Genomic DNA, 21,583 nt, shown 5'->3' on the forward strand with positions numbered 1-21,583 from the left:
CAATGAGTTGAGTGCTAACACTTCCCTGTTGTATCCTCTCTCGGTGATCTGAAAGTAAAAGGAACTCGCTCTTCACCTTCATTTTCTCTCCCACATTTTTCCTGTTCTAACCATAAAAGTTGCACATCTAGTGCTAAGAAAGAGGAAGACTGACTAGTATTGTATTCACTGCATGAATAGGCTGATTTTCTGTAACAATTTTTCCCGATGGGACTTGACTGAAGTTCCCACCATGGTACATTGTTTTGAAGTATTTATTGTAATGAGTAGGCCACTCAGAAGTTTGTGTCTGTATTAATCCCAAGACACATTTACTGTAACAGGTAATCTTTCCCAGGCAGATGAGGCATTTACAATCTATAAAAATGTAATAGTATATGTATTAATATTTATAATAATTTATGATGATACTGTCCATATTAATATACTTATGAACATAGTGTTACTTATATTCATGATACTATATCATTTAGATATAAATGATATATTCACAAAAACACACTCTTACAAACAATACTATCAGTTTAGCTATAAGACATCAGGTTGATATTTCATTGTATGATGCCAAAAGTTAGGATTGCAAACTCTGTTCATTTCAGTAGTAGATTCTTTGTCAGCTTTCATGAAACAAATTACTTTCTCTCACTGAGCTTTCAATAGATTGACGGAATATAATCTAATGTATTGATTGTCAGACCTTTTCTCTGTTTTTAATGCTATTCCTTTTTTCCAAATGATATACATTTTGTTTATTTATGTTTTCCAAATAAATTTCCCATGAAAAATATTTTGACCAAAGTAATTTGATTTACAGATTATGGACAGTTGGCCAGGATATGACTTGGATTTATTCACATACCCACAGCACTATTATGGAGATCTGGATTATGTCCTCATACCTCATGGCATCATTGTGGACAGGTGAGTGTTATTTCTTATGTCAATCTTGGTCCTGTGCTGTCTGGCCCCCTCTTGTGCAAATCATACAATACACTTTACGACCCTATTCCTGAGTCTGCCATGTAGAAGTAGACAGAACTTTTTTTAGGGCAGAGAATTTGGAATAAAATGAATTGATGCTTTAACTGAACTATTTACCTGGACATTTGTCCCAGAGAAATGGTAAGAAAAAAAATATATATATATATATTTGTCTACTGGGCAAAATTTGTCTACTGGATATATATATATATATATATCAGCCTCAAAATAACAATGTCCTGTACATACTGATAAAAATAGGATTTGGGAAAGCATTGCTCTTTACCCGAGAATGTTTGTCTTAAATTATTCACAGACTCTTGAGTTAACCAGGGATAATTAACAGGTGAACTTTGCCTTCATGGGACACACCCCTGAAGCCCTGACTTTTCCTGAAATTTGGCATATATCTTGGATCAAGCAATGTATCACAGATTGGCCAGTCTGTGCACAATTATGGTTTCCAGGCAGTGGTAATGTTTTGGGAATAGGCATATTTTCAGCTTAAAAATATCTGCACAGAACTATTTCTAGAATACTATTTCTAGTTCTTTCTGACCCATCTATATAGATATCCTTTAGCTCTTGTCTAGCCAACTGGCTTTGTAAAAGCCAACATTTTCTCCTGTTCTAAGTAACTAAGTCACCATTTGTTTCTTGGTTTTCAGAGAGCATCCTCCACTTGAGCCCACTTTAAGCATCAGGATTTCAAGGTCATACCCCTTTCACAAAACTGCCTAATGCCCAGACTCTTATCATTCCATGTACCTCTGTTTTCTTGTACAAATATCAACTACTTAAGCCGTCACATTTACATGGAAAGCAAGCCTCACACTGCACTCCCAGGAACATAGAGATTCTTTAAACACCCAGAAACGGGGGTGAAAGAAGCAATGGGAAGTAGGAGCAAATCAAAACTTTGGACTCCGCATGCTTCCCTTTTTCTTAAACTGTAATACTTTTGCCTCCATTTAAAAAAATCTATTATATTCTTCTGAGTTAATATGTAACTTATGAAATAAGTCCTTAGCCAAAGTAAAGTTTGAAAAACATTAGACAGGCCATATTCCCAGGATATTATCTTTCCATTAATTCCTGTCTATAGCAAAAGGAAATGTCATTCTTTTGCTCTAAAATTTGTCTACTGGATAATACTTGGATATTGCACGTTCTCTCAGACTATGATATTTTATCAAAATACAGCCTGGCTTGGTGTTTCTCATGGCCTACAGTTGCTTTCTGTGGAATATAAGTCCCAATCCTCAAAGGGAACAAAATGTTCTGTGATCAAATAAACTTGGGAAATTTCACATCTCCCAAATGGTCAAATCTCCCTGTTAGCAATTCATATTAAAAATAAGGAAATTCAAAAAAAAAAAAAAAAAAAAGGAAAGAAACCTGCTTGACTTTAACAATTAAACCAACTTTTGTTGCGTAGTGGAGTCGTCGTATTCAGTTCACATCTTAATAATTCAGAGGTACTTTTCCCTTAACACTGTTTTGGGAATTCCCCAGTTTAAACAAATTCCTGCTTTTTTCACCTGAATTTTATGACTTATTTAAATGCATCCTGATCTAGTACATGATTGGGTCCTGCTAGGGCTCCTCAAAGTCAGTTCCCAGTACAGGAGACTTAACCAGTGATTTGTTAAAATATGTATTTTTTAATGATTTTATTTTATTTATTCATGAGAGAGAGAGAGTGGAGATGCTGGGGGAGAAGCAGAGGGAGAGAGACAAGCAAGCCAGTGCTGAGCACAGAGCCCTACACTGGACTTGATCCCATAACCTTGAGATCATGACCTGAGCTAAAAACCAAGAGTCAGACGCTCAACCCATTGAGCCACCAGGTGCCCAATAAAATGTGTATTCTTATGCTTTATGTCTGGAAATTCTGATTCAGTGGTCTGGGGTGGGCCCCAGGAATGAATTTAATTAAGTGTGTAATTTACATACTATAAAATTCACCCATTGCAGGTCAATGATTCAGTGATTTCTAGTAAATTTTTATGGTTGGGCAAGCACAGCCATCATTTTATAGTATTTCTTTCATCCCCCAAAATTTGTTTACTGTCAATCCATGTTCCTCCTTGAAGCATCAGTCACTAGTCTGATTTCTTTCTATATAAATTTGTCTTTTCTAAACATTTCATATAGGTTAAATCCTACAATATCTAATTATTGATTTACCAATCAATGATTATTTGTATGTCTAGTTTTGAGTTACTATGAACAATGCATCCATGGACATTCACATATAAGTCTTTGTGTGGATGTATGTTTTCATTTTTCTTGGATGGATTTTTTGGAGCAGTATTCTGGATTTTATAGTTCAGTTTAAGAAAATGCCAATTATTTCCAAAGCAGCTGTGCCATTTTATATTTCTACCAGCAAGGATGAGGATTCCAGTTTCTCCACACAGTTGTCAACATTTAGTGTTGTCTGTACTTTTCACTATAGCCATTCTAGTAGATATATAAAAGTATCTCATTGTGGTTTTAATTTGCATTTTCCTAATGATTAGTGTGCTTGTTAGCTATTTATGTTCTCTTTGAAGAGATGATTATTTAAGTCTTCTGCCATTTTTACTTTGGGTGGGTTGTCTTCTTATTGAATTGTTAAAGCTCTTTATATATTCTGGATACAAGTCCTTTACCAGATATGTGATTTTTTGAATACCCCACCTCCCATCTGTGTCTTGTCTTTTCATTTTCTTATTTATATGTTTTGAGAAGAATGTTATAAATGCTAGTTAGGTCCACTTGATTTATGGTACTATGTGATTCAACTATATCCTTAGTGGTTGCTGCTGGATCTGTCAATTACTGATAGAGGGGTATAGAAGTCTCCAACTACAGTAGATGATTTATTTCTCGTTGTAGTTCTATCAGGTTCTTAACACTGTCGTTAGGTGCATGCACATTAAAGAATAAAATGAATTAAAGATTGTCATGTCTTCTTGGAAAATTGACTTCTTGACTATTATATAATACCCTCTTTATTCCAGATAATTTCATTGCTCTGAAATCTGCTTTGTCTGAAATCAATAAGCTACTCCTGCTTTCTTTTGATTGATATAAGTATGGTATGTCCTTCTCCATCCTTTTACTTTTAATCTATTAGTGCCTTTATATTTATATACAATATATGTGAGAGTCTTTTTTTAATCTACTCTGACAGTCTGTCTTTTAATTGCTGTATTTAGATCATTCACATTTAAAGTGATTATTGATATAGTTGATTTAATACCTACCATATTCGTAATTATTTGCTGTTCATTGACCTTTTTCTTTGCTTTCGTTTTCTGGTTTTAGGGGTTTTTGTTGTTGTTGTTGTTGTTGTTGTTGTTGTTTGTCTTCCATTCTGTGGAATTTGCCTCCTCCACACTGTGTAGCCTCTGGTGATATGCAGTTTTCTTGTTTCTACTTGTAACCCTCACTTACTAGGACTTACCCTGTGTCAGAAGAGCTTATTAGTCTTCAGCCTAAGATTGGTTGGAGATTGTACTCAAACACCTCAGGCCAGTAAAGCTTCTACTTTCTGCTGATGAATGTGTGTGGGGCTGACAAGCACATTAAAATTTCCAGCCTCTTTCAAGTCTTCCCTGGCTTTTATTGTTTCATTGTGCTTTCTTGTGTCTCCTCTGCACATACAGCCTCCATCATTCAGAAATGTATAGGCAACCTGAACCATGCTGGTCTCTGCTGGGCATGTGCCTCTTCTGGTCAATTTGGGATACATGAAGAGTTTATTATCTATCCTTTTCCCATGACTCTACTCTCCTGGAACTCCCTATTAAATCCTTGACTAGACTAGTTCCAACTAGACTAGCAATTAAACTAGATTATTTGCAACTTCACGATAATGGAGCCATTGGCTCTCCCTGTTCACAGGCTACCAAGATAGCCATACTAACCGACGATGCTCCCTATCAGGTGAGCTTCCTCTGGCAGTGGGCCACCTTCGTTGAACTATCTGGTTGAACAATGGAGCTGATGAAGGGCTCAGAGAAGTGGGAGCATTCTCTGGCAAGAATGCCAAATTTGTGCTGTTTCTACCCATTGTTCAATGTTTTCATGAATAAATGATTCACAGTTTGTTATATGTCTCTGGTTAACTTCCAGAGTGCCAAAATGGTTGTTTTTGGCAGTTTTATCCAGCTTTATAATTACTTTTTTGTTGAAATGTGTTGACCGCCTCACTCCATTATGCTGAAAATGAAATGTCCCATTGTCTTGCATGCTGATATACATTTTCTTGATGATCATATTTTGAGAAACATTGTCTGAAACCATGGTTGCTATTTAATATGTAAATGTATATATATGTATAACATATGTATGCATATACATACATAAGTTATATAACATAAAATATATTATGTAATATATTATTACATATATGTAATATATGTAGAACATATATAATGCTTTACACATACATATATATATATATACAGATCATTCAGTTAACATTTTTTTATAGATTTTATTTATTTATTTATGAGGGACACAGAGAGAGAGAGAGAGGCAGAGACACAGGCAGAGGGAGAAGCAGGCTCCGTGCAGGAAGCCCGATGTGGGACTTGATTCCAGGACTCCGGGATCACGCCCTGAACCAAAGGCAGGTGCTCAACTGCTAGACCACCCAAGTGTCCTAAAAGGTTAACACATTTTAAATCTAATTCTATCTGAAGTGCCAGTAGGAATTTTTTTTTAATATGCAACCCTAGCTCCTGCCTCCATTCAAGGTTTTAATATTGTATGAATGCTTGGGCAATGGACTTACAGACATGAAACAATTAGAAAAAACACAGTGACAGTTTCAAATCAGGCATTGGATACCAGCCCAAGGCAGCCTAACTCCAGGAAAGGATCATTCACATGGTGCTCCCTGGAAATGATGCCTATTGGAATTGTGTTCTAGGCACTTTTCACATAGGTCATGTGCCATTTTTGTCAAACAGAAGACAGAGATTATTTTTTTGATAGTTACTATGGAGTTGACTTTTCTTCCAGTCTCCTCTAATGTCATGAGGTGGGTGAGTCATTTTCCCATGTCCTCTCACGTTGCTATAAAGTGAGCAGATACCTTCATGGCATTGTTAACAACCAGGCTCTGTAGTGATAAAATAATAGCATTCATGATCTTTGACATCTATTTTACACCTTACTCATGCTTGTGACACAGAGGAGCAAAAATGTACTATGGATGATGTGGTTATCAAAAATATGTTTCAAACACTCTCTCTTTGTCCAGCCTTAACAAAGCTTCTTTATCTGTGGGCTTCTGTCTCCTGAGCTCTCCTCCACAATCCCCTACGTAATCTAATATGGGTAGTACATCATGCATTTTCTTTGAAAGGAAAAAAAATACTCAGAAGTACTAATGCTTTACTATATCTTTTAATTCCTCTTTCAGAATTGAACGGCTGGCAAAGGATATTCTGAAAGACATAGGATACTGTGACATTGTGATCCTGTGTGTGCTGAAAGGAGGTTACAAGTTCTGTGCGGATCTTGTGGAACACCTGAAGAACATCAGTCGAAATTCAGATAGATTTGTCTCTATGAAGGTTGATTTCATCAGACTGAAAAGTTACAGGGTAAGTTGTTAATTCCATTTTCATTATCTAATGTTTAGAATAATGAATTTTCTAGAATAAAAAAATTGATAATATGATGAAAATGAAGAATGTCATTTTTTAAATTTGCAAGATACTTCAGCCTATAATTGAAATACTGTGGTTTGTGGGAGCCCCTCTTTCTGTTATCACATATATGGAAAGATGCTTCGGGAATGATTCATACTTTCTTTTATGGTTTTAAAGTGAGTGGTTATTTCCTGGTGACTAACCTCACAATTGAGTGTGTTAACAATGAGTGTTAAGAAAGTCTGGTGAACACTGACCTGTTTCCGGTCTGGATGTCACCGTTGGCCCTTGAGACCTGTAGGAAGGTGTCCAGCCCAGAGAGGACAGTATTAGTACTGAGATGGCTGTAGTCATGGCCTGAAAGTGTAAAAGGGAAGCCTGTAGGGACAATGAGTTACCATGTGCAGTGAGCCAAGATGAGAGAACCTCCAACAAAAGGCCCCTCCACCAATCTATACTGGGTTTTCTTAGACAGCACTGGACAGAACCAAGGGAGATTATCCTCCAAAGACATCATCCACTGGGTCCTTCCTCTTCTCTGAAGTTACCTTCTGTGATGCTTTTTGATTCAACATATAGTAAATCATCAAAACTAGCCTACTGTTCGATGAGGAACTGTTGGAGTCAAAGCCATAAAAGTATTCTCTGATTAAACTAGCTTGACACATTTTAATTCATTGTTTAAATGGATTTTCTACTGCAGTGTGACAAAGCCACCACAAACTTAGTAGCTTAATTTATTAACACACATTTATTACCTCAGTTTCTCTAGGTTAGACATCCAGGCCTGGGTTCTCTGCTCAAGAGTCTTCCCAGGCTGAAATCAAGATGTTAACCAGGGGTACGATCTCCTCTGAAGTTTGCAGATGAGTGACATTTCCACTATCACTTGTTGGCAGTAGATCAGTCGTTATTGGCAGAATTCAGTCTCTACTTCCCTGGTGGAAACGCTTTCAGCATCTACAGGCTGCCCTCAGGCTTTGCCTCATGGTCCCCTCCACCAGGCAGTTCCTGGCACAGCAGAACCTTTCCATTTAGTGGTGCTCTGACCCCTCTTCTAATAGCTGACCTGGAGTGCCCAGTTGGCACAGTCAGTTAAGCGGCCAACTCTTGATTTCAGCTCGGGTCAGGATCTCAGGGTGGTGAGACTGAGCCTTGTGATGGGCTCCACACTCAGTACTGAGTCTGCTGTTGATTCTGTCTCTCTCCCTAATCATGGGAGTGCATTCCCACATTTACTAGTCTCACCCACACTCAAGTGGAGGAGATTAAACAGGGTGTGTCCACCAGGGACCAGATGGGCATGTGCCTTAGGGTTCCACCTACCACTCTCTGTGATTCAGTTGCTTCAGCTCTTGAGCAACTGGCAAATTATTTATCATTTCTTCAAACATTCTGTATTCTCCCAATGACTTCTAAGCTATTTTTTATAGACATGTGAACCTTAAATTGTTAGTTTCATCTTTTCTTGGAAACCTTTTCTTTAGGTTCCTTTCATCCTAGATTAAGTCACTGAGCTTCTGTAGAAGATTTTCTTTTTTTTTCTCATTTGCTTGGCTCTGATCCTTATTGGATTTTCCCCTGGAAAACAGGTTTTTAAACTCTTTTAAAAATTAAAGTCAGATTTATTGAAGTATAATTTACATGCAAGAGAAATTATCTGTTTTAGTTTACAGTTCTGTAAGTTTTGACAATTGCATAGTCATGTAAATCACCACAATCAGTATATAGAACATCCCTCACCATAAAAAATGCTCTTGTGTCCCTTTGTACTTTGTAGTCACCTCTTTCCTCAGCTCCTGGAAAGCAGTGATACATTTTCCGTCTCTAGAGCTTTGCTCTTCCCATAATGTCATAGAAGGTAATCATACACCAGGTAACCTTAGTACATCTGTAAATCTTAACATATTCATTTGAGATTCATCCATGTTGTTATGTATACCAGAAGGTTATTTCTTCTTATCGTCAAATACAATCTCATTATATGGAACTATCACAGTTTTAAAATCATATATTCAGGAGCCCTTGGGTGGTGCAGCTGGTTAAGCATTTAGCTCTTAATTTCAGGTTGTGATCTCAGGGTCGTGAGATTGAGCCCTGTGATGGACTCTGCTCTCAACATGGAGTCTGTTTATGATTTTTTTTTTTCTCTCTCTCTCTCCTTCTGCCCCTTCCCCTGCATTCATGGTCCCTCTCTCTCAAATAAATGAATAAATCTTTAAAATATTTTACTTTTATTTTTATTTATTTTAAAGATTTTTTTAATTTATTTATTCATGAGAGACACAGATTGAGACAGAGAGAGGCAGAGACACAGGCAGAGGGAGAAGCAGGCTCCATGCAGGGAGCCCGACGTGGGACTCGATCCTCAGGTCTCCAGGATAATGCCCTGGGCTGAAGGTAGTGCTAAATCACTGAGCCACCCAGGCTGCCAGACTCTAAAAATTTTTAAATAAAATAAAATAATTTATTAGCTGAAGAATATTTGGTTTGTGTCCTTAGAGTGATTATGAGCAAAGCTGCTATAAATATTCACATAGGGGTTTTTGTGTGTACTTATATTGCATTTCTCTTGAGTAAACTTCTCTTGAAATTGCTAAGTCATATGGTGAGTGTGTACAAGAAATTACCAAACTGTTTTTTAGAGGAACTGAATAATTTTGCACCTCCATCAGCAGATGAGAGTTCCAGTTGCTCCCTATTTTCCACAGTACTTGGTATTGCTAGTTTTCCTTTTTTTTCCCTTTGTTTTACCCCTTCAAATAGGTGATAATAATCTCATTGCGGTTTTAATTTGCATTTCCCTAAGGAGTAATTATATTGAGCATACTTTCATTTGCTATTTGCTATTCTTTTTTTTTTTTTTTAAGTGTGAATTATTTTTTTTTAATTTATTTTTTATTGGTGTTCAATTTACTAACATACAGAATAACACCCAGTGCCCGTCACCCATTCACTCCCACCCCCCGCCCTCCTCCCCTTCTACCACCCCTAGTTCGTTTCCCAGAGTTAGCAGTCTTTACGTTCTGTCTCCCTTTCTGATATTTCCCACACATTTCTTCTCCCTTCCCTTATGTTTCCTTTCACTATTATTTATATTCCCCAAATGAATGAGAACATATAATGTTTGTCCTTCTCCGACTGACTTACTTCACTCAGCATAATACCCTCCAGTTCCATCCACGTTGAAGCAAATGGTGGGTATTTGTCATTTCTAATAGCTGAGTAATATTCCATTGTATACATAAACCACATCTTCTTTATCCATTCATCTACCCCAAAGATACAAATGCAATGAAACGCCGGGACACCTGCACCCCGATGTTTATAGCAGCAATGGCCACGATAGCCAAACTGTGGAAGGAGCCTCGGTGTCCAATGAAAGATGCTATTTGCTATTCATATTGGTTTTTGTTGAAGTGTTTGTTCAATATCTTGCTCGTTTCAGTAATTTGGATCATATGTTTTCTTATTATTGAGTTTTGAGAGTTCCTTATATATTTTAGGCACAGATTCTTTATTAGGTATGTGTCTTGAGTACATTTTCCAGCTAGTGAGTTGTTCTTTTATTTTCAGGAACAGTAATTCTTTTTTTCAAAGAGCATAATTTAAGCATTTTGATAAACTCCCAATTTATCCATTTTTTCTTTTATGAATCATGCTTCTTGTGTATCTAGGTAATCTTTGCCTTATTCAAGATCACAAAGATTTTTTTCTGTTATTTTTTTAAGAATTTTGATAGTTTTGGGGTGCCTGGGTGGCTCAGTCATTTAAGTGTTCCCTTTGGCTCAGGTCATGATCCCAGGGTCCTGGAATTGAGTCCCATATTGGGCTCTCTGCTTGGCAGGGAGACTGATTCTCCCTCTCCCTCTGCTACTCCCCCCTGCTTGTACTCTTTCTCTCTCTGTCAAATAAATAAAGAAAATCTTTTAAAAAAAAAAGTTTTATAGTTTTAATTTAAATCTAGGTCTATGATCCATGTTGTGTTAATTTGTTAATATGGCGCTTTTTTTTGCAAGTGAATATCTGATCTGGGATCATTTGGTGAAAAGACTATCCTTCCCCATTGTATTGTCTGCTCTTTCACTGAAATTCACTTGAGTATAAGTATGGGTCTATTTCTGAGACTACCTAGTTCTGTTCGTTTATATGCTTATTCTTTGGTCAATACCACACTGTTCTGATTACTATGACAGTATAATCAGTCTGGAAGTCAGGTAGCATAAGTCTTCCAACTTTGTTCTTTTTCAGAAGTGTTTTAGCTATTCTGGTTCTGTGCCTTTCCATGTAAATTTTAAAACCATGTTGTTAATTTCTACAAAACAACCTGTTAGAATTTTTATTGGGATTGTTTTGAATCTATAGATCCATTTGGGGAGAATTAACATCTTAACACTCTTTAGTCTTCCAATTCATGAACAGAATATATTTCTCAATTGTTTAGGTCTTATTTAATATTTAATATGTTTGTCTAGTTTTCAAGAGTCAGATCTTAGGTATCTTTGGTTAGATTTATGCCTAAATATTTAAAATGTTTTGGGTCCTATTGTATTTGGTAAATTTTTCTTTGACATTCAATTTCCAATTGTTTACTGCTAGTATATAGATATACTACTAAAAAAGAAAAACTACTGATTTTGTATATTGAATATTAAAACTTTTCAAAACTCTTACTAGTTCTAAAACTTTCTTGTAGAATTTCTTATAATTTCTTCTATGAACAGAGATGGTTTTACTTCTTCCTTTCTAATTTGTAGACTTTTTATTTCTTTTTATTGCCTTATTGCTCTGGCTAGGACTTCCTATACAATTCTGAATAGGAATAGTGAAAGAAAACATCTTTGCCTTCTCAATCGGTAGGATATTGACTATTGCATCCCCCAATATTTGATGCTTTGTTTTCATTTTCATTCAACTCAAACTATTTTCTAATTTCCTTTGTGACTTCCTCTTTCTCTCATGAATTATTTCTTGTTTAATTTCCAAATATTTGGGGATTTTCCAGAGATAGTTCTGTAGGATTTCCAGCTTAATTCTGTTTGCAGTAACTATAATTTGTATGATTTTAATTCTTTTAAATTTGTTGAGGCTAGTTTTATGACCCAGAATATCATCAGTCTTGCTGAAATTAACAACATTGTAATCTAGGTCAGATTAAATAATACTGCTATCTGTCTCTCATTGTCCATTTCTCTGCACATTTTCTCTTTATTTGATCAATATTTTAACCTAGAGGCATACATTCTAACACTTACATGCCCTGTTAACTCATATTTATATGATACTAGTTCAAAGGAAACATTTCCATTTCTAAAACTCCATTAGCATTGTAAGCATTATTGCTGCATCTAGACAGATATTTTCAAATCAACATGTTTCCTGGGGAGAGGGATATGGGGGTTCCTGCCTAGGGTTCTGATGAAGGAGGAGGCAGTAGTAGACTTTAAATTTTCACTACCTTCACCTATTTTCATACACTGTCCTGTAGGACCTGAGGATAATTGTCATGTGTTTTCTTTTCTTGCTAAATGTTTTTCCTCATGTCTATCAACAGAGCAACACGGATCATCTCCTGAGAAATTACCTCACATACAATATAAAAGCCTACTGCTGGGGTGCCTGGGTGGCTCAGTTGAGTATCTGTCTGTGGCTCAGATTGTGATCCTAGGGTCCTGGGATCAAGTCCTGCATCGGGCTCCCCACAGGAAGTCTGCTTCTTCCTCTACCTATGTCTCTGTCTCTCCCTCTACCTATGTCTCTGCCTCTCTCTGTGTGTCTCTCATGGAAAAAAAAAAAAAAAAAAAAGCCTACCTGCTCAGTCAGAGCAAGTTTTTCCCTAATAAAATATCCTCAGAAATGAATGGAAAAACCATATTCATAGACTGAGGTGTGATGTGAACAGCTTTCTACTTATAGCATGTAAGCTGTCTTCATCCAGAGATGAATTAATTGCTGTGTCAGGCTAGGCTTGAGCTGACCATCCCTTTACATACTTGAGTTCTTTCAGAATTCCTGAGGGCAGAGATATATTTTTAAAAAACCAAAACCTAATAAACACCACCAAATAAGGGGAACAGAACCAGCTAATTTTCCTCTGAGCATGTTTGGTGTTCCCACATACCTCCGAACCTGTTCTTGAGAACTTCTCAGCAGAAACAGTGACCGTGAAATGTTCTTTCTATTCCTTTGGAAGTTTCTGGAGAGAGAGCAGGACTCTGTACAATTGTGGGTGCTGGTCAAAAGCATTGTGTAGTTTTTTACTTCCTCCTAGCCTCTTGTTCTGTGATTCTTTATAGATTTCCTATTTGGGGCAGAGGCCATATTTCTCCCTGTCACAGCCATCACATTTATAAGTCACTTGAGGGGCTCTTTTCCCGAGAGGGATCTCATTGCTTGATGCCCTCCACTCTTTACTAAGGGACCTTCCTGAAGGGGTGGATGGATTCAAGCATTCCAGTTTCCAGGCAATTTGACTCGTCTTTGTTGTTATATGAAACTTTTCATAAGACATGGAATGAGTTTGCATGAATGATAGCAATCTGGCCAAAGCTTATTTAGAAATTAGCATTAGGCTAATTCCTTGGAAAGCAGGGTCAACACACTCCTGTCCTTTAATGAAATGGAGAACACTGGCAGCCTCAGATCCTTAGCATTTCAAGTTTTCCCTTCTTCTCCTTGCCTTTTTCCCTTCTGTCTTTCCTTGTCTTTCCACCAATGTTCATTCAGCACTTGCTATATGAATTCATTGTCTCATTTAATTCTGTCTACAACCCTGCCAGGTATCTCTCATTTCTTCTTTTAGTGATAAAGAAAAGGAGGCTCAGAGAGGTTCATTAACTCACCCAATGTCACACAGCCAATAAAGAGATGGCCGCAGAACCCAGGCCCATCTGTCTCTCAAGCCTGTGCCCTTTACACATATCCACATTTCCCACAAATTTTTCTAAGTTTTCCCACAAAACTTTATTGTTTTATAAGATATGAATATGTTTGCCAACATTTATGAAGGAGTTAGTTATATTTTTCTCTGAAAATATATGTTAGATACATATTAAGTACATACATACAGTTATTATCATTATGCAATAAAGTGCCTTAAAGAAGTGGTGGCCTTGGAGCATCTGGGTGGCTCAATCAGTTAAGCATCCAACTCTTAATTTCAACTTGGTCATGATCTCAGGGTCATGAAATCGAGCCCCGTGTCAAACTCCATACTGAGCACAGAGCCTTCTTAAGATTCTCTCTCTCTGCCCCTCCATCCCACTGCTCGTGTGCTCTGTCTCTTGAAATAAATAAACAAATAAATAAATAAACAAACAAACAAATAAATAAATAAATAAATAAATAGTGGCTTTACTTGAGAAAATCTAGAAGTTGCATCAGAGAGAGAACTTATTACATGTATGACATCCCATATGCACACAAGTAGCCATAGTTTGTGGCTTTTCTTATAAAATCAATGAAATTTGTGAAAGTATTCAGTTTTTATTTAACAAAGAATCAAATATCAATTATTTCTCATAAGAATTTATTCACCTATTAGGGCAGATTTTTCAGCAGATCTAATCTACGGAAACACTACATCTCATCTATTTGTATTATACCACTACATGACAGGTTTTAAAAACATTGTCTTTTATTCAAAGTAATATGTTCAGGTAGGTTAATAGACCAAACACAGTTTAATTGTGGCAGTTTTATGGAACAGACAACTTGAAAATCGTCTTTATACCAACACCTAAAACTGTGAGGTGAAATATAATGATAGTTTTTTAAACCCTTTTCAATGCTCCCTGGAGCTCACAAGAAGGTACCGTGTATCCAAGAAATAGAAATGAAAATTCTGAGAATCAGACAACTGGGGACTGGGCTTATGAGGGGGTTGTGGAGGAGGAGTTGAAGCCTCAGCATCTGATTTTCACACCTATACAGAGACAGATGATAAAGCCTTGGACCAATATAAAATAGGAAGCTGAATGAGACCCTCCAGCAAAGCCAGTGCCCTCAAAGATGCATGCCCTCAGGGAAAAAAATCCATCCTTAAATAATGGGAGACCCTAAGAAACTAGCTGGGCTGGAACAGGAAAGTAAAATATCCTGTGGGGATTTTTAAATTCAAGTCTGTACCACATGTGAGTTAAAGGTTTTAATTTACTTTACCTGCATTGTCTGGGAAACTCCAAGCAGAGAATTTAATATTAAAATTGGTCTCAGACCACAATATCCCCAAGGTGCCTGGTAAAAGCCAGAAAACCTTTCTGAAAGGAATGCCTCCACCTAGGCCGGTTCCTTCAGATAAGCTGTACTTAAGCTGAGTGCACAAATCCAAAGCACAATGGATGCAAAGAAACAATCTACCACCGGCAAGATCAGCTGGCAAAAATAAATAGCAGAAATAGGTACACAAACTATCTGAAAAAGAATATAAAATAATTATAGGTATTATGACTAAAGACATAAATGAAGGAATTTAAAGAAAAAAGTAAGATAGCACGAGAAGAAAAAAATAAATGAAAACCTTTAGAAGTGGGGGCGCCTGGGTGGCTCAATGTTTGAGCGTCTGCCTTTGACTCAGGTCGTGATCTCGGGATCCTGGGATCTAGTCCCACATCGGGCTCCGTGCGAGGAGCCTGCTTCTCCCTTTGCCTATGTCTCTGCCTCTCTCTGTGTCTCTCATGAATAAATAAATAAAATTTTTAAGAAAAAAAACTTTTAGAAGTGAAGCAATAGAAAGTCTAGTGGAGAAAAATATTGTAACTGAATGGATAAGATAGTAACTCAGATGATAGGATAATGTTGATATGGATGTGGATTCTTAACTGAAAGATAGATCTGAAAAAAATACCCAGAAGATAGCACAGATGGAAATGGAATATAAGAGGGAGAAGTTAAGGGACATAAAAGAGTGCATGAAAAGCCCAAATTATGTCACCTAGGATTTCCAGAAGGAAAGACTATTCTGTAGAGAGAATTGAGTAGAGGGAATTTTTGATCAGATAATGCCTAATCCTGGGGCACCTGGGTGGCTCAGTTGGTTAAGCGTCTGCCTTCTGCTCAGGTCACCATCCTGGAGTCCTGTGGTCAAGCCCTGCATCAGGCTCCTTGCTCAGCAAGGAGTCTGCTTCTCCCTCTCTCTCTGCCTGCCATTCTGCCTACTTGTTCTCTTTCTCTCTCTCTCCCCCCTCTTTCTCTCTCTCTTTGTGTCAAACAAATAAATACAATTAAAAAAACCTAATCCTATTCTAGAGCTGATGAAGGAACATGACTATTCAGAGTAGGAAGCACAGTAAGACCATACCTAGCACATCATCGTGAAACTGAAAAACAAAACACCAAAATCAAAGAATAGATTCTGAAAGCAGATGAGGAACAAAGAGAAATTGTCTCTAAAGGAATCACTAGTATAGGATCAACAGACTTCTCAAAGGCCATAACAGAAATCACAAGACATGGAGTATTATCAGCAACATACTGAGAGAAGATAACTGTCCACCATGATTTTCATTCTCTATTAATCTTTAACTCAAGTGTGAGTGCCAGCTAGAGACATAAGCAATCACATGCTGAAAGTTTCCCAGTAACAGACGCTGGCTGAAAGTACTTCTTAAAGGGTGTATTTTTGTAAGAAGGAAATCGAACCCCCCCAAAATAAATGCAATGAGAAGAAATTGACAAGCATGTGGGTAAATCAAAAAAGTTTTGATTGGTTAACATAATAATTGACAAAATAAAAATACTGAATACTAAATGCCAGTCCACATTCAATTAAAGCATTCTAATGTTGAGCGTTGTTTAGGAGAAGCCTAGAGATGTTGATGACTTCCAAACTTTAAGTTAGCTATGCCTATTTAAAATCTAAGAAGAACCATTGAAATAGGAATCTTATGTATATTATTCGTGATTTCCCAGCAAGTGGAAAGGATAAAAAGGAATAAAGAAAACTCATAACTTCATTGATGTGATCGTAGACAGAAAATGAGAAATAATTGGGTAACGTTATACCCATTTCTCACACGTGGAAACTGAGGTCTGAGATACTAAGTAACATGTCCAAGGTCAGACAGTTTGTAAGTGGAGGGTCTACTCTTCAAATTCAAGTTTAACTCCAAAGCCCAAGATTGTGACCACTGAGACATTACTGTCTCTCTAGCATGTGTTGATGTGTGGAGATGTAGTAGGCTAAAAATTTCACCAAAAGGAATCAACTTTAGGGGCACCTAGGTGGCTTAGTCTGTTAAGCACCTGACTCTATTTCAACTCAGGTCACAGTCTCAGGGTCATGGAATCAAGCCCTGCGACAGACTCTGCGCTCAGAGAGGAGTCTGCTTGTCCCTCTTCCTTAGCTCCTCTCCCTGTTCTTGCAATCTCTCTCTCTCTAAAATAAATAAAATTTATTTTAAAAAGGAATCAACTCTTTTTTCCTGAGGTTTATTTTAATACCTACCTAACGAGGTTAAGCCAGCTCTTGTAATTGCTGGAAAAAATGGCAATGTCTATGAATAGACAATTAACTGCATAGTTTTTTAAAAACTTTTATACATGATATTAATAAACTATGAAGAAGTTCCTTCCAAGAAAAAATCACATCAATAAATGTCGACTGTTGGTTTTTCTGTAAATTGTGGGAAACTATGCTTCTCTTTTCATCTTTCCCTCTTACACCGTGGAAACTTTCCAAAAGATATGAACATTCACTACACCTGCTTGCTCTCTGGATTCATTTAAAGATGATGCTCTTGGAAGCCAAATCCAGCAGAATTGCAAATGAGCCTTGAGCATTGAGCTCCTGGGGTAGAAAGACTTGAATCAAGGAGAAACAGGCATATCTTTCAGCTGCCTCTTGAGCTCCCCAAGTATGTGGGGAAAACTCTGTCAGGATCGGGGTGGGAAAACTTTGGGAATATCTATGCTAAGGGGCTTGGAAGTAGAGAAACATAGGAGGATTTGAGAAAAGTTGGAAGGGAATATTGGTGGGTGCCAGCCAATGACTCTCCAGCCAGCTTTTTTTGTATGTGGATATATCATTTGCCAAGCATTTTTTTTCTTTATTGCCTCCAAAATGTTGCCCTCACTTAAAGATTGTTAATTTACATACAACCCAATGTGAGGTTAAAAGGTAATTCCCTGACTTCTTTGTTTTCCATCCATTTGGATAGCTAACCTGTGAGCAGACTAAAGTCTTCATCAAACTTCAGGGTTTATAAACCAACAAGAATTTTTATATGAGGCAGTCTAGGGTTTCCCAAGATCATTCCCCCATGCTGTTTGAATGTACATTGCTTAGTATCAGTAATTCCTATGTGTTGGCAGCACCAACAGAAAGCTTTTTGGAGATAAAACACATCCTGAGAGTTGCCATGCAGGGCATGAGGGCCCCTGGGGAAACTGGCCTTCTTTATTAAAGAGGCTCATTAGAGCTCAGGATTGGCCACAAACCTATTCCCATGAGGGAAGAGAAATACTAATACATCTCTTGTCTCTCATTCACAGAGTTCAGTCCTTTATTAGCCATGCTAGTGAAGAATGGGGATGGGATAGATAAACCAGATTCAGCATCCTTAGTGTTAATGAGAAGTTTTCACTTTGCCCTACAACTGGCTTTCACTGAACTTTTCCTACATAGTAAGGAGGCTTTGAGTTGAATGTCCCTTTTCATCTTGAGACAGGAACCCTACCTTTAGCAGAGTCTTGGGTTTGGGTTAAGGAAAAGGATTCCAATTCAATTCTTTGATATGGGCAGGTAGAGAAGAGAGGTCTCCAGTTCTCTGGGGGTGCTGGACTGGTTCCAGCCAGGTATATATGTGTGTGTAGAGTGTATATGAATATATATAATTTGTGTATATGTATACCTATTATCAATATATCTTTTTAGGTGAGGAAAGGAGGAAAACTAAAGGAATGGGAAAGTCAAAGAAAGTAAAGGAATAAAGAAGGAAAAGTGAGAGACGAAAGAAATTCCAATATTCATTAAGCCTAAGGCATCATAGACTGTAAAATACATGACAAGTTCATGTACCACTAAGAAAGCAAAAATAGTCAAAATTAAACCATGACATGACATGGATTGTGTGATGCATCCTGATTTTGGATATATTAAAATATGAAAAAAAATATACCACTTGGAACTGATGAGTTGGTAGTCCCCCCTTTTTTTGGCAATACCATTGGCAAGGGTTTGAATAGCTGAAATGTAGCAGAAAACATTGTCTTTAACCTTTAGTTATTCTTATGTCTTAGGTCCTGTGACATTATTCCAATACCATTTTGCAAATGGCAATATACTTCTCTGAAGCTGCAGATTTTTTCCATCTTAGTATCTGAAATATTTTTAATATCCTCAAATCATTTTTGCAGACTTCAAAGGGAGAGCTATTTACTAAAGAATAAACCATGGAGAGGTTTGAATCCATCCACCAAAATCCTTAAAATTAATCAAAAGCATTTAGAAAAACCAGAGTATAATTTCTATGTGACCTCTGGATAGAGATGCTGGAACATCTGTCATGTTCATATGTTTATTAAAACAGAGTGTTGGCATTACCTGTTTTGTCTTTGACCTTTAGTTCTTAAGATGTATTTACTACTGGCTTTCAACATGCATGGATGAAGAAACTTGGCATGAAGCAAATATCTAGTCTGACCTTAAAAGAGATAATTTAGCATTGCTCTAGGCAAGTTTACTTTGAGATTTCCAATTCTGTCAAGTAAAAGATATTTAAAAAATGAAACCAAAGCCCATTGTGTAATAAGGGTAATGGTAAGTTTATAGCAATATTTTTAGTTATCATCCGTTATGGTCTTTATTTTGTAAATAACTCTACATTTTACCGGTATACATTCTTCGTGTTCAAATTTCGTCTTCTGTAGAGATGCTTATTAGGATTTATCTTTCCTTACAAAAAGTAAACACTGACAGGGCAAATAAGAGAATAATGCAGAAGTAATTATTCAGTTGTAGAGGCAACCGAGTTTCCAGACGACTCTAGGGCAGAGTTGTGCTTGACTGCCACAGGCTGGGACTGAATCCAGGATAAGAAACAAGACCCAGGGATCCCTGGGTGGCCGGCGGTTTAGCGCCTACCTTTGGCCCAGGGCGCGATCCTGGAGCCCGGGATCGAATCCCACTTCGGGCTCCCGGTGCATGGAGCCTACTTCTCCTTCTGCCTATGTCTCTGCCTCTCTCTCTCTCTCTCTCTCTCTCTCTCTCTGTGACTATCATAAATAAATAAAAATTAAAAAAAAAAAAAAGAAACAAGACCCAATGCATGGTGTAGTGTGTGGAGTTCAAGTTGAAGTCCAGCAACAAGTGTAATAGGTAGTTGAAAAATGAGATGTTAAGATCACAGCCTTTAGAGCTCCACCCACCAGCCTGATAGCGTCACCTGGCCTGTATTCTACTATTGCTTCTGCTATTAATACAACCTAATATTCATCAAGTACTTATATATTATGGCCAACTATTGTGCTAAGTACTATATATGTATTAACTATTAAACCCTCACAAAGCCCCTATAAAATTGGTGCTACTAATATCCCTTTTGCACAGGTAAGGACATGGAGGCCACAGAGGCTAGTTCCTGGACCCCCAAGGCCTGTCCAACTCCCAGATCAGAACAATTAACCACAATACCATGGCTGCCTCTTTGGAGCTGTGTATGGGTGAGGAAAAGGACCCCAATGCCTAGGAGGCAGATGGGCAGGAGAAAAGAGCACCCCAGTTCTTTAGGAGTACAGCATGAGTTTCCGGGAAGGGACTTGGGCACAGAAAACAGGACAAGGCATAAATCTAGAACCCACAGTGGGTACTAGATCTTTTTTTTTAATAATAAATTTATTTTTTATTGGTGTTCAATTTACCAACATACATTATAACACCCAGTGCTCATCCCATCAAGTGCACCCCTCAGTGCCTGTCATCCATTCATCCCCACCCCCCACGCACCTCCCCTTCCACCACCCCTAGTTTGTTTCCCAGAGTTAGGAGTCTTCATGTTCTGTCTCCCTTTCTGATATTTCCTACCCATTTCTTCTCCCTTCCCTTCTATTCCCTTTCACTATTATTTATATTCCCCAAATGAATGAGACCATATAATGTTTGTCATTCTCCGATTGACTTATTTCACTCAGCATAATACCCTCCAGTTCCATCCACGTTGAAATTGAAGCAAATGGTGGGTATTTGTCATTTCTAATGGCTGAGTAATATTCCATTATATACATAAGCCACATCTTCTTTATCCATTCATCTTTCGATGGACACCGAGGCTCCTTCCACAGTACATTAAGAAAATTATTCACAAAAAAAAAAAAATTATTCACCATGACCAAGTAGGATTTATTCCCGGGACACAAGGCTGGTTCAACACTCGTAAAACAATCAATGTGATTCATCATATCAGCAAGAGAAAAACCAAGAACCATATGATCCTCTCATTAGATGCAGAGAAAGCATTTGACAAAATATAGCATCCATTCCTGATCAAAACTCTTCAAAGTGTAGGGATAGAGGGAACCTTCCTCAACATCTTAAAAGCCATCTACGAAAAGCCCACAGCAAATATCATTCTCAATGGGGAAGCACTGGGAGCCCTTCCCCTAAGATCAGGAACAAGACAGGGATGTCTCTCACCACTGCTATTCAACATAGTACTGGAAGTCCTAGCCTCAGCAATCAGACAACAAAAAGACATTAAAGGCATTCAAACTGGCAAAGAAGAAGTCAAACTCTCCCTCTTCGCTGATGACATGATACTCTACATAGAAAACCCAAAAGCCTCCACCCCAAGATTGCTAGAACTCATACAGCAATTTGGCAGTGTGGTAGGATACAAAATCAATGGCCAGAAATCAGTGGCATTTCTATACACTAACAATGAGACTGAAGAAAGAGAAATTAAGGAGTCAATCCCATTTATAATTGCACCCAAAAGCATAAGATGCCTAGAAAT

General features: G+C 37.5%; 1 protein-coding gene and 1 long non-coding RNA gene across 4 annotated transcripts in view; one reads left to right on the plus strand and one right to left on the minus strand.

The window, feature by feature from the left end:
• LOC144313660 (uncharacterized) overlaps nt 1–21,583 on the minus strand; it is an 83,255-nt gene that overhangs the window by 36,691 nt on the left and 24,981 nt on the right. The window lies entirely within an intron of this gene.
• Nucleotides 1–21,583, plus strand: part of PRTFDC1 (phosphoribosyl transferase domain containing 1) — a 94,127-nt gene that overhangs the window by 8,581 nt on the left and 63,963 nt on the right. For all 3 annotated transcript variants that reach the window (XM_077896768.1, XM_077896770.1, XM_077896769.1), the window contains exons 2-3: nt 815–921; nt 6,404–6,587. In XM_077896768.1, the coding sequence (XP_077752894.1) occupies nt 815–921; nt 6,404–6,587 (291 nt within the window). The remainder of the gene's footprint in view (nt 1–814; nt 922–6,403; nt 6,588–21,583) is intronic.

The sequence above is a fragment of the Canis aureus genome, chromosome 5 (assembly GCF_053574225.1).
Source record: "Canis aureus isolate CA01 chromosome 5, VMU_Caureus_v.1.0, whole genome shotgun sequence".
NCBI classification, from domain to species: Eukaryota; Metazoa; Chordata; class Mammalia; order Carnivora; family Canidae; genus Canis; species Canis aureus.